The sequence below is a fragment of the Fonsecaea pedrosoi genome (genome assembly GCF_000835455.1).
Source record: "Fonsecaea pedrosoi CBS 271.37 unplaced genomic scaffold supercont1.3, whole genome shotgun sequence".
Lineage (NCBI taxonomy): Eukaryota > Fungi > Ascomycota > Eurotiomycetes > Chaetothyriales > Herpotrichiellaceae > Fonsecaea > Fonsecaea pedrosoi.
The window spans coordinates 178,494-191,574 of NW_013550613.1; the positions used below are offsets into that span (position 1 = coordinate 178,494).

The following is a 13,081-nucleotide window of genomic DNA, read 5'->3' on the forward strand; positions in this document are numbered from 1 at the left end:
ATTGCATTTGCCCGGCGATACGAAAGAAGCGGTGCTCTCATTCCCCTCCATTCCCGCACTGGCTCAGGGTCTCCTCTGACGAAACTGTGCCTGGTACTACTGGTAGACGCTCGAGATCTGCAAAACGCGCCGTCAGCTGATCTGGCGTACGTGCCTCTCAATCCCCTGCCCCTTCGTATTCTCCGTCTTTCTGCCTGGCGGTGCCTGGAGCTTCATCACCACGCGCCATGGACCGCTGAAAGATTCAGTTTTAACAAGGGGGTACCACTCAGATTTTCTAATCAATGCTGATAAATCCTTAGAGCATAGGCTGAAGCATGGGAGAATGTGAGGCAATAGCTTCAATCTTGAGGTGCAGAGGGCTTGGGTTGGAAGTCTCACTTGTTGAGGCGACCAACAACACATATGGTAGGGATCAATCAGTACGGCATTGGTCAATTGTACGGACCCATCCAAAGTCTGACTTAAGAAATTGGTTGCATCATCATATCTTCATGAAAAAAAAAAACTTCCGACTTCTGGAGAATACGGGTCCGACGTGGCAGCAATCTTCTGGTCCTGACACGATCCAGACTTCCCGTCTCTTCAAGCTTCAACCTCCTGCTTTCGCGGGGTGAAGCACAGACTCAAGGGCGCCAGCTCTAGAGTAAAAGTATCCAGCGTCTTCTCAAGCAGCGCGGTTCCGTCCTCTCCAGGACCGAATGCAACATCAAAATTCAATAGGATCTGGGCGGTCACTGAGCGGATTTCCATCAAAGCAAGCTGTTTGCCGATACAAGAATACGGTCCTAGCGAGAACATGTCAATCCAGATGCGTTAAGAATGAGAACAGGCTTCCTGCTCACCAATGAGGAAGGGGGCAAATGAGTCGCCGCGCTTAAGCAATTCTGGCTTGCTATACCTGATGACGACATTAGTCGAGTGTCCTGGCAGTCATCTTTGGCCGCTCTTACCATCGTTCGGGAATGAAGTCGTCGGGATAAACATAGCATTCCGGAGCTAGGGAAATCATTTTCAACGCCGGTCTCTCACATTCAGAGGAGGTCAACTCACATCGAAACAAAGGATATAGTGGCGCCCACACGTTGACGTTGCCAGGAATATAAGTACCTCCCACGGTAACGCCTTCGACTGGCGTTAGCCGGGTGACCCCACCGGGGACAGGTGGATGCAGCCGGAGCGCCTCGTTGATTGCACCATTCAAATGCTTGAGGGTGAGCAACTTTGAGGCTTGGAGGTCGCCCTTCAAGGACTGAATCTCTTCTCGCAAGCGGTCGATTTGAGATTGGTCTTTGGCCAGATGGAAGAAAAGATGAGTCAACGTCGCAGCAGTCGTGTCACTTCCCGCCACAATAATGAGCCGTGAATCGCCAGTGAGCCAGGCACGTTCGCTGTAGCCGGTGCCCGTCATGGGAGGAGACTGCAAGATCCAGGATGATATGTCTGGTTTGCCGACCTTCATCTTCATTCTTTCCTCCATCATATCTTCGCAAAACTTGATAAACTTTCGGAACTCTTTGGTGATGGGTGGGAACTTCTCGAGGATGAGGAACAGCCATGGCACAGGTCCAAAGATTCCAATCCCGCGCTGCCCAGCGTTGAGGATCTCTATGGCCCAGTGCTTCTGCCCACTCTTGAGCATGTCAAAGTCTTTGGCGTAGGCCAGATCTCCCATGACATCGAAGCTGTAGTAGTTGAACCACTGTGCGGCGTTCACAGGCTGCCCAGAAAAGGCGCGGATCTGTTCGACGAGGCTTTGGGTGTACCGTTCGACGCGAGGTTCGTATTCTCGTAGTGCTGGGACACGTTTAGTCAGAGAAGCGTCACACCACAAGCACTTCCTCACAGTTTTGAGTGAATCCTCGAGCCCAGGCTTTCCGTCGGAGGTCATGATATTGTCTTGACCGGGTTGAATGCATCGAGGTCAACTCAGAATTGCCCTCGTACCAAGCGGTTTTGGTGCATTTGGAGGATGCTCCATAAAGGACTTCGACCGCATCGGGATGGATCGTGGAGATTTCATTGGGCCCTGAGAACATCAATCAACAAACAGATGACGACCTCCCATATGTTTTTGCCACGAACCCGTGCGGACAAAGGTCCCGTATTTCTCGTGCATTCTGGTCAGATGCTTGTAGTTGTCAACGTGCGGAGCCACCTTCCACACGTGCCATAGTTTCGATAACCTTGCGCCGAACGGGCCAGGAAAAGAGCGCAGTCTGTGGAAGAAAGCTCGGTAGAGGAACAGGCTCGAGTATAATCCGGTCAGGTAGGTGGTGTAGAGGACGGCCGTCTGCTGGAGAGCCAACACCACAGGGACCCCAAAGGTGAGCTGCGCTCCGGTGGCGATAATAGGAAACGTCACAAAGGCCACAAAATATTGAAATGCTTGACGATGGTGTTCTCCGTGGATGAAGTATGTCAGATGGGACACCACCCCCAGCACAGTGCCCACTGCAGCGATCTGGCTCAAGGAGAGCATCATGGCTGTGTAATTCCTGTCAGATGAATGGAGGCCAGAGTCTCAAGAGAGATACCCTCCTGTAAAGGAGCATTTGCCCTCTAGCAAAGGTCAGATAAATGCTGACCATATGTAGACAAAGTTCACATCAAGAAGACTGGCGGGGTTCGTTGTCGACACCACCGAGTCACCTAGTGTACGGAGGGTGCTTCCCATGTTCGCCGCCTTGCTCAAATAGTCCTACCGACTTCATACCTCGGAGCAATCCACACATGTTGGCTTGACAGACTCTGCGAAGACCTCCAGCCCCAAAGCAACTCCGCAAATAGACGACTGGTCGATGCGGGGATGCGGGTCTCGGTGCTCGGCGTGCATCTGGGGTCCCAGGCCTCCCTGACGGGCTTCAGGAGTCACAAGCAAGAGGTTGTTAAGACAGAACATGGCACCCACATGGGGATCACAGTGGTTGGTGACACGACCCTGACGAGTCAGTCAGTTATGCCACTTGGGTGCCACTTGTGGCCCAGTATATGTTTGGGCGACTAGGCGACCAAACCAATGACGTCAGGCGAGGGTTGGGGTACGTTCGACCATTTTGTTAGTTGCGCAGTTAGTAGGGTTGATCACAAGACCACAAACTGTACCTCGTCGTCACGACTCCCCCGGCCATCGACGTGTCACTCACTGGAGCATCATGTTCCTCACCTTTGCGACGAGATGTGCTGTCGATCACTCTCCCACGTCTCAGCGCCGTTGCATACCGCATGGGTTTAACCATGTCCGGACCCTGCTTGACACGATCATCATGGCCCTCAACGGCGACGATCGATTGACGGGTACAAAGAGTTGCAAAACAAGTGCGGCAGACTCGACTACTAAAAGCATCTGGGCTCTTGGACGACGAGACCGGAGACACTCAGAGCCGAGATGACTGGACTGTGTTCTGAGACGAACTCGACCTCCTTGTAGGATCTGGTTGGTGTTTCAAGGGGTTGAGCGACCGCGTCACATGGATCGATTGGGCGAGAGCTGGCAGGGGGTTTAAAGCGAGCTTCTGAAGAACCAGTCTAGGCCTCGACCACACGAAGAATACCTAGTACTCGTACGGGTATGTACTTCGCCCCCTTTTTGCCGGCGGCCATGGAATGAATGAATTAAGAGTCCTGGTTTGTTCTGGTCTGAGTCTCCCGATTCAATTCAGCTTGCTGGCTAGTCCGCTATCCACAATGCACAAGGGTAATTTTCCTGGCGAGTCTTGCTCGATCCCGCACACCCGCCTCCAAATCAGAGTTCTGTGGTCGTTCCGCACCCAACGACTTTTGCTTCTCCCTTGCTCTGTTGCTTTCTCGCTTCGTCGTTTCCCACCAAAACACACTTGACCCATTCCTGGCGTCTGTTGACCCCTTCTCCTCAAAGCAGAAAGACGGATTCTGGTTATACACTCTATGACATAGAAAAGAAAGTAAAGAGATAAAAATGCTGCGTCATGTGGGAACGATCAAGACAAACCTGTTCCCTCCCTTTTGGTTCGGTGTTTTTCTGGCGTCATCACACATTGACAGGATCACATTCATGCAATGAGGTCTCGAGCGGCGAATCGTCCACGTCCACGACCGTAGCGGCCACGGCCACCGCCAAATCTGCCTCCACGACCAGATCCGGTGTTTCCTCCAGTCGTAGAGTTCGAGCCAGCTGCACCGGTTTCAATAGAAGAAGCGGCCGACGTGGTGGTAGCTGCACCGTTTCCAGCGCCATTGCCAGCGCCGTTTCCGTTGCCGTTTCCATTTCCGTTGCCGTTGCCGTTGCCGTTTCCGCCTGCAGCAGCGGTGCTTGTCGCAGCAGCAGCAGCAGTGGTAGAGCTGGCTGCGTTGCCACCAGCGTTACCGCCAGCGTTGCCACCTGCATTACCACCTGCGTTACCACCAGCGTTACCACCAGCGTTACCACCTGCATTACCACCAGCGTTGCCACCGGCATTGCCGCCAGCGTTGCCACCTGCATTGCCGCCCGCATTGCCGTTGCCTTGGCCGACGGTGAACTTCTGGCAATCGTCTTGAGCACCTCGTTGCGCAACCTAATTCTAATTAGCTTTTGCTTCTCTATGAGAAGTGTAGTCTTCAGAACTTACCGGCATAAGGACAGGCTGGTGGTTAGATGCGCTGTTCATTGTACAGACACGGTAGAATCCAGCAGGAAGACCAGCGTCAACGGTGGCCGAAAGAAGACCTCTTCCATTGCCATCGTCATTGATACCCTTGAAGAAGGCAAAGGTTTTCGGGTCCGGGGCATTGGTGGGAGCCAGACTGTCGCCGAGATCCTGGACAGTGACGTGGCAATGGCCAACAATGTTGCCGCCTTGCAGTTCTTGAGGAGCAGCATAGTAAGTGGTGAGGGGATCGGTGAAGGAACCGGCGACCAAATTGGTCAATTGGACTTGAATATCGAAGGATTGGTTGGGGGTCAAGTCGTCTCCAGGGCCAGGGAAGATAACGATGGCCGAGACCATATTGTTGTTGGAAGGAATATCGCCCATGACCACACCGTTACACGACCCGGCGGTGTTCTGAGTTCCATTGGTCAAAGTCTTGCCTGTGCAGAAGTTGATGAAGTTGGCCGGATCACTAGAGGGAGTTAGTCACTTCAGTGGTCAAGAATGAGAATCACGCAAACACATACGTATCGGAATTGGCTTGTTGAGCATTGGGGTTGCCGATGAAGTTGCTAGCAGCTTGGACGTTGCTCGCGAGCAAGGTAAGATCATCACCACCACCGTTGCCGCCCGCATTGCCGCCAGCGTTACCACCCGCATTGCCACCAGCATTGCCGCCAGCATTGTTGTTTCCGTTATTGCCATTGTTGCCTCCTGCAGCCGCAGCAGTGGTAGAAGCCGCGGCGTTTGCGGTGGTGGTTGCCGCTCCGGCATTCCCGCCATTGTTTCCACCACGGTTTCGCTGAGCAACGGCGCCTGTCGTGAGGCCGAAAGTGGCAATTGCCAAGGTCAAAAGTTGAGATGTCTTCATTGTGTCGGTTTGGGGTTTGGTGATATCAAACAAGCCTTCCTTTGGGAATTTGGACTTGGGAGTGCGGGATCAAAAAAGATGTTTTTTTCAGAGGGATAGCAATCGAACGAGAGACTTCGCGGTCAACGCGGTCTGAACCAGAAAAAAAAGGAGTGTGCGTTGGAAGAGAAAAAAAGCTGCTTGGAACGGTCGCAATTCAATTGCTGCGAAAGGAATGTAGAGGCACTGCCACGATGGAGAGAAGTAACACATTGATGCGAAGGAAAAACCGACCTCTTATGCATTCTGCTTGGCACAGGTCTCAGGTCTCTTCGGACCGTAACGTCGTTGGGGGGCAAGATGGGTGTGTGGTCCATGGTGATTTCGTCTGAGGCTGCAAATGTTTCCAGGATGGAAGATGACACAGAAGAGGCTCTCTAGGTGTCCCCGTGCGTCAGGTCAGGGAGGGCATAGTGCCAGCCTCGAAGGTTACAGGTTGGTCGCAACATGGCGCCGCAGCGTGGTTGCGAGGGCGATCAAGCATTGCCAATGTTTTAGAAACACAATTAGCTCACCTAGAGGCGAGACAGGACGGGCAAGAAGGGAGAATGGAGAGGGGACCAAAGGTGAAGCTGAGAGGGTTTCGAGACGTGTCGGAGAATCCAGGGAAACAGGCGTGTCTGAAACGGGCGGCTGTAGCGAAGCCTGGAGTGAGGCCACCCAATTGGTAGTTTGAGGTCTTAGCAAGGTTCCACCAGATTCGGAAGCTAGCTGTATCTGGGACGATATTTCTGCTAAACCACTACCAGCCGCGTTTAGCGTGTCTTGGTGGATCACTAGAACCTCCTGCCCTTCTCCTGACAACGTCATATTGCCTCCCCGTAATCCCTCATCCAACCTCCATATTACGGATCTGGAGGTTGAATAGCAAAAACACAAACCTCCTCCTGCAATGTCCGCCTTTCTTCTAGTACCTTTAGTACCTTGGTTAAACTGTAATGAAGATCTCCACTTCATCCTCCACCCCCTCCGCTAAGAGGGTCTCGTTCTTTCCCGATTCCGCCATCTGCAACCGCCCAGACCACGTTCTTCCCAACCCTCCTAAAAATAATTCATTTGACAAGCACCATGGCTGCCATCTCTTAGCCTTTACGGAGTACCTACTCCACGATCGTGAGAAATTCCCCCCTGCCAGTCACACTGCTGGGCTTCGCACTCAAGCTTTGGTCAAGCTTTGCTTGTGCCGATTACCGAATCGCCCACTCTCCGGACTCAGCTTGAAGCGCTCCATGGTTCGAGCGCCTCAACCAGCGTTCGACCATTTTCCCCTTAGTGAGTTAACCCCGAGGGAAAAAGGCTTAGATGCGGCCGTTCTCCTCAGGGCTTACCTCGTACCTCGTAAGAGCACGGAAAACGGCCATCGAAGCGCCTTCTGTCCTCCACCCCATGATTGCGTCAAGGGCTAAAGGCTGAAGCTCTCGCTTCACCCTGCTCAGATGAAGCAAGCACGGAGTACCAGTACTCAGTCCACGTTACACAATAACTTGAGCCACGTAAAGCTTGTCAATTAACGTTGCAACGTGGGCGGAACCATCTTCGCTCCGTAGACGGATCTGGGCGACCCGCGCAAGGCATGCTGGCTCACCCTCGGCGTCGACACTATCCGACTTCAACCTCACCAGGAGAAATCTAAAACTCAGTTCTCCAGGCGCGCAGACCCCCTTCCCTCCTGTCACTAGTCGGTGCACCGTGCCATGGCTTGTGCTCGACAAAGATTAGAAACCCAGAATTTCCCCTTTCAGATGCAAATTCGCCCTGCCCGATAGAATCACATTCGCGATGCTCTTCTTCCCTTGTGCATTGGTCTTGACGTCCACCTCGACTGCGATAGTGCTCAGCCTCCCCATTTCTACTCCCTGTTGGATGCCAAATACTTTCCTCTCAGTCTTTGCCTCTCCCAGCTTCAGTTCCTCTGTTTTCTTTGCGATTTCGGAATCGTCTTTTCCGTTGCCCGCTGCCTCCTCCGCAGGTTTTTCCGACTCCGATGAAGCACCTGGGCCTGGGCTGCCCAATGCCAGATAACAAGCCAGAGCGCAACACGCACTCCCAGTCCCCGGATCCTCAATGCCGTGAGAAATCATCCTTGCTTGGATGTTGTGGATAGCTGGTTCCCCAGGCTGTTCCGACTTTGCGAGGACTCTATAATACATACATCCCACGAAACTCGGTGACCACTTAGCGTCCAGCTCCACCTCTGGCGACTTGGCTGCCTGCAAGGCGCCAAAAATCTCGGCATTGTCAGAGAGGTCAACGAGGACAAAGGACATGCCCTTGACAATCGAGACTAAAGGAAAGGTCTTGTCCCTTTCCTTGTCGATTGTCGGGACGATTTGAATATGCGGCTGTGTGGAGATAATATTGTTGATCGGAACGCGGTGGGCGTGAATGTGGAAGTTGAAGGGGACTGCGCAGGCAGCCACTTGACGGTAAGGATTGAAAAAGATGGGTATACGGCCGGCCTTCGTCAGCAGCACGGCGGTCTGCTTTTGAGTGTCTCGGTCGGCGGGGCCGCCGTAGTGCATTCTCTCGAGATAGCTGAATATCTGATGGGGTAAGATTAGCACTTCTCACACTCGGTGAAGGACCATTGTGAACGCACATAATATGCTGCTCCGATAACCTGGTAAGTTGTGTCAGTCGGATCCCATCTGAACCACCGCCACAGCTTTGCGTGCTGCGAGACTTACAGGATGACCGGCAAAGGGCAACTCTTCCCCAGTCTCCGAGAAGATCTCCAGTAGCCGGGGCTGACCGGGACCGGGAGCATCGTGCAAAAAGGCCGTCTCGGAGAATTTGAACTCCCTTGCGATCTGCGCCTTGCGTTTTTGGGAGAGCGCGTTCCCGTGCACGGAAACGACGGCCAAGGGGTTTCCCTGGAATTTCTCAGGGGAAAAGACCTAGAAAGAGGACGGTATCCCGTCAATATTCGAGGGTCTCCTAACGCTGTGACAGCAAAAGTACCGCGGAAAAAGGACTTTGCAAGATGAGAAACATTCGAATCGCGAAAGCATCAAGCGCCATTCGGTGCATGATTTGGAAATCAGGACTAGCACAGCAATATCGGGTCTGGAAGAAGGATGAGTACACGAGAAACATGGGGTGCTCGAGTTGGGAAACTCATCCCACGTCCCATCGTCCCCCTTCCCTGCCATCTTGACCGCAGCAGCAAATGAAGCGAAGTGGTCAAAAAAAAAAAAAGAGAATATTCCGCAGAGCGTGAAAATGAGACATACCACCATGGTGACAAAGGTATGAGGGCCCGACGCCATTTTCTTTCCACTCGGGTTGATGCGAGATAGTGAGATGGAGAAACCAAAAAGTTTTCAAGACGTTATATGCCTCGATCTCGTCGCCTTTTGTGCCGTTAGAAAACCTCGGTCATGATACTTTTGCGGGTGTCGTCCAGCAGCAGCACTCTTCACCGTCAAAACTGGCACTTTAGCCAAGCAGCGTTCAGTGATGACAAGGTGCGACATCAGCTTAATCAAGTGTCGGAACATGAGGTGGTCATGTCGGATTAAGGTTAGTCCGGATATGACTCGGTAAACCTTCCATAGTTCAATATCCCCTTACCCCCTTCTGCCCCTCTACCTAACCTGGCAGGTATTAAGCACAACCGATCTCAATGGATTCGTGTCATATTAGACACGGCCTATTCTCAGCAATTATAGTGAACACCCTTATACGCGCGCTGAATCTGAACATCTGGTGCTTACTCCCATTACAAGGCGTGCTTCTGTGACCAGGACCCACCAGAAATACCCTCACCTCCATCATGGACACGTTGACTTTCCCCCACTGAAGGTCACGCCAGACCCCTTTCAACACGCTCTTGCATCCAGTCATTCTTCGCGCGGACAATGACATCCCAAACGCTGCCTGAAGAGTGTTATGCTCGAGTATCCGCAGGCCTGAAATACTTTCCGAGGCATCTGGCAGGTCACACCATCAATCTCGACGGATGGGTGTGACGGGTAAGGTATGCTTGCCTTGCACTGAATACTGTTCAGCCTGGGTTTGCGAGCAGGGGTTTCAAGAGGGTGGGGGGCTCTGCGTTGGTGGCTCTGCTCGAATACAAAGTATGTGATGTGTGCTGTTCTCGATGGAGTATCGACCTGGATATCGTGCAATCTCAGCCGGCGATGCGGCCGATCCGCGGCGTTTTCTCCAACAAGGAGATCATGGAGTCCACGCTCTTCCTCATGGACCACGAAACGAGCAATGGCAAAGGCCATGCAACTTGTCCATCCCCTCTCACTTACACCTGCCTCGTGCAGGAGGCTGAGCGCTTCGTGACGCAACCTCGATTCTCGACACCGAGTTGCCACGAAGAACAAAGGGGATAAGACCCCAAGACTCGGACTCAAGACGCTCTGCTTTCTTCGAGGACCAGCAGCGTCCAGATGTATGATTTCCCGGCAACAGCTCACGATGAACTCAAAGTCGACGTGAAATGCGTCAAACCCTGCCTCGTCAGGCTGTCCAGTCGTCCAAAACATTACGTTGGCCACCCGGAGGTGAAGGCAGAGGTGGACATAATCAAACCCATCTTCTGAGAGGACATTCATGTGGTGCAGTGCCTGTAGTTTGCGATCCAGACAGTCGAATGCCAGAACAATCTTCTTTTCGAGGGATTGTGACGTTCCAGGCGTTGAGGTTGCTCGCAAAACACATTTAAGGAGCCGGTCGACCCCATCAAGAGCGCTCCTCGCATCTGAAATGTTGGATATCTGACCCACGTCATAGTCGAGATGATAGTTTTCCGGGATACCCGACCCAGGCGGGGGAAAGTCGTCCGAAAACGTGCAGGCATGGTTGATGAGCTCGTTGAGTGACGGAATAAACGTAGTAGCGAAATCGCGGGGCATGTTCCGAGAATCGACCCATGAAGATGCGTCGGAGCCAAACCTCTCTTGCAGGATACGATACGCCGCCATAATGTGCATGGTGGCTGAAGACGTCTTCTCAATCCAGAACTGCATCGCCAGAAACAACAAACAGCAGGTCAACGAGACCTCAGTCGGCAATGTTGCGGGATCGGCAGTCCGAACCAGGCGTATTGCCTTGTGCGTATGTGACATGGCCAGCGCCGAGATCTCGGGACGTGGTTGTGCTTGCATTTCAGCCGCCAATGTGATATTGTGGAAGGGAGCTTGGAGAGCACCCAGGGCAGTCAAGCCGTGTCGAACAGCAGCATGGCGAAGACCTAGTTGGGGTGCGAGGCGTGTCCAGAAGGGCATCGAGTTGAGCTGGAATGTCGCCAAAATCTTACTCCCAACTTGGACAAAGTACTCGTATCTTGTTTTGTCCAACTCGCAATCGAAGTGGAGGACGGACGGCGGTCGATACTCGAAAACGCGGGCCACAGGGACCTTGTAACCTGGACACGGTAGACCCATTCTGTTGCATCGAGCACAGTGTGGCCGCTCCTCGCTGCATTTGATTCGCCTCTGCTTGCATCGGAGACAGCCAGTCAAGACTTTGGAGTGCCATCTTCTTTTCCTCGTTCGTGGAAGGGAACACTGTTCAACCCCAGTGGCAGGGCCCCGGAGGTCGATGACAGACATGAGAGTTGGCATCTTCGCTGACACTCCCATCATTGCTGTTGGACTTCAGACCTCGGAGAGTTCCAGTTGCGTTCGAACACTTTCAGGCGAAGAGAAAATGGACCCAGCTCCAGGTGTGGATGTGTCCAAGTTGTGTATGTATAGGTGGTTATCCTGCCTCAAGTTGGAATACTTCAGGCAGCACAAGGAACCTCAACGATATATAACTAGTCATTGAAGGATTTTCGTCTTTGGCAGCGTCCGGCTTTACAAGTCCTTGTATTTGTGTCGAGCTAGTGTTAGTCCCTTTACCGCAAACCATATCACTGAACGAGGGGCTTGCGGGTAGCCCTGTCGGTTACCCAATTGTAAGCGAGATATACGAGATACATGCATCTGCAAGGCTCTTCGGTCGCAGGCTAAACTACCCCACGGGACAGTAGTGACTGGAGCACTGCTGCCACCGGTCAATGAGTGGCTTCAACCGGGTGCTTTCGCGGTGGGTGGCCTTACTTCAAAGACATCACCTTCGCCTCGCCACGCCTCCGCAGTCCGGCCGGCGAACCTTGGAGGATCTTCGATTGTCGCGGGTCTCGGTTCCATGGCGCGTGCAAAGGGAAGTCAAGCTGCTATTAACATGGACATGGGGTATTGTAGCCTTGCAGCTCAGGCCCACAGCGCGTGTACAAGGAAAGTTAACAAGGAAAGTTAACACAAGAGCTGATCATGCTGGGGCAATGAAGCGACCACTAGGACAAGGGTCGATAGGTACTGAGAAGGCCTCCAGTTTGGGCAGGAGAAGCTGAGGCACGCCGGTACGTGTTTGTTGAGCCACAACCTAACGCACAGTGCAACAAACCTGAGCGTTGGCATGCTTTGAGATGGACGAGCCCCAGGACCATGAACACCTCAGTGACGCCCGCAGGACGGGAAGCATTCGAGGCCTTTCCGAGAGCTCTGTGACACTCGATCATCTAGGATTTGCTGCTGAGAAGACAGAATCCAAAGCTCGAGCGATATTTCGTGCTGATGAACATCACCATACTCACAGCAATGGCAAAGATGGGCGTCAACGAACTGATATCTGACCATCATTGTCCACAGCCAAACGCAAAGCAACGCCAGAAGCGACATGCCCGCTAGTCTCAGCATCGAGGGAGGCAGCTGCAAGATCCAGTCGAGAGAGTCCCGGGTGTCGTAGCTCATATGGGCGTGAATGCAAGCAAGGTACCCAAAGATGACCAGAACATGTATCGTCATGGGTGGAAAGTCCGATGCTATGTTCATAGCTTCTGAGCACAAATTAGTACATGAGTATGGTCGGAAAGAAGGTAAAGCTTGCCTAGTCTTTTTGGAATGTCCTGGGTTGTCGCATCGAATTGTGATTGCTCGTCCTTGTCGTCGAACCCCAGCAAATCAATTGCATCATTGAAGTCCTCGAAGGTGCCTCTGTAATCTCTCTTTGAAGGGAAGACAGTGTTCATGAAAAAGCCCACATCCTCACAAAGTTCCTCGCGCAGAGATTGCATATATTCCTGTATTCTTAGCTGAGTGTCTCTTCACCTTCGGTAGATTGGACTTACTTCCTCATCTTCCTCACACAGATCTCTCAACTTGAAGATCAACTGTCTGGCTGAGAATCCATGGGAGTTGATACGTTCTGCATCAGCGCCGTGCAGCAGCAATTTCCTTGCAGATTCAAAGGATCGCAAGATAATGGCCATCATTAGTGGAGTCAAACCATTGATGTCCTCCCACTCCAACTCACTATTCTCACTTAATACTGTTGCGAGGATAGTTTGATCTCCGTGAAGAACAGCTGCACCCAAGAGAGCCGCTGATGCTGCCCTCCTTGAAAACCCCTCTGCCACCAAAAGTCTTGGAATATTATCTTCGACTGGAAAAGGGCCATACAATCCGATGATGTAGTAGGGTGTGTATCTCATTGCTAATCCACCGGGCATCCGCGCTGTAGGTATCCTTGGGGTGCTAGTCAGGTAGTGCGACAGCGGGTA

At 52.5% G+C, this 13,081-nt stretch overlaps 5 protein-coding genes across 5 annotated transcripts; all 5 read right to left on the reverse strand.

Moving 5' to 3' along the window:
* Nucleotides 1-585: 585 nt before the first annotated feature.
* On the reverse strand, nucleotides 586-2,485 carry Z517_03929 (uncharacterized protein; the record flags this gene model as incomplete). Its single annotated transcript, XM_013429260.1, has 6 exons — nucleotides 586-788; nucleotides 846-901; nucleotides 954-999; nucleotides 1,054-1,797; nucleotides 1,847-2,029; nucleotides 2,086-2,485. The coding sequence occupies 6 exons, from the start codon at nucleotides 2,483-2,485 to the stop codon at nucleotides 586-588; spliced, it is 1,632 nt and encodes a 543-aa protein (XP_013284714.1).
* A 1,546-nt stretch (nucleotides 2,486-4,031) lies between these two features.
* Nucleotides 4,032-5,481, reverse strand: Z517_03930 (uncharacterized protein; the record flags this gene model as incomplete). The annotated part of the gene is made up of 3 exons (XM_013429261.1): nucleotides 4,032-4,535; nucleotides 4,590-5,082; nucleotides 5,138-5,481. The coding sequence occupies 3 exons, from the start codon at nucleotides 5,479-5,481 to the stop codon at nucleotides 4,032-4,034; spliced, it is 1,341 nt and encodes a 446-aa protein (XP_013284715.1).
* A 1,754-nt stretch (nucleotides 5,482-7,235) lies between these two features.
* On the reverse strand, nucleotides 7,236-8,550 carry Z517_03931 (uncharacterized protein; the record flags this gene model as incomplete). The annotated part of the gene is made up of 4 exons (XM_013429262.1): nucleotides 7,236-8,063; nucleotides 8,120-8,140; nucleotides 8,208-8,417; nucleotides 8,482-8,550. The coding sequence occupies 4 exons, from the start codon at nucleotides 8,548-8,550 to the stop codon at nucleotides 7,236-7,238; spliced, it is 1,128 nt and encodes a 375-aa protein (XP_013284716.1).
* Nucleotides 8,551-9,362: 812 nt separating this feature from the next.
* Z517_03932 (uncharacterized protein) lies at nucleotides 9,363-10,919 on the reverse strand (the record flags this gene model as incomplete). Its single annotated transcript, XM_013429263.1, has 1 exon — nucleotides 9,363-10,919. One exon carries the CDS (start codon nucleotides 10,917-10,919, stop codon nucleotides 9,363-9,365), a length of 1,557 nt encoding a protein of 518 aa, XP_013284717.1.
* A 1,430-nt stretch (nucleotides 10,920-12,349) lies between these two features.
* Z517_03933 (uncharacterized protein) lies at nucleotides 12,350-12,790 on the reverse strand (the record flags this gene model as incomplete). Its single annotated transcript, XM_013429264.1, has 2 exons — nucleotides 12,350-12,601; nucleotides 12,650-12,790. 2 exons carry the CDS (start codon nucleotides 12,788-12,790, stop codon nucleotides 12,350-12,352), a joined length of 393 nt encoding a protein of 130 aa, XP_013284718.1.
* Between the last annotated feature and the right edge of the window lie 291 nt (nucleotides 12,791-13,081).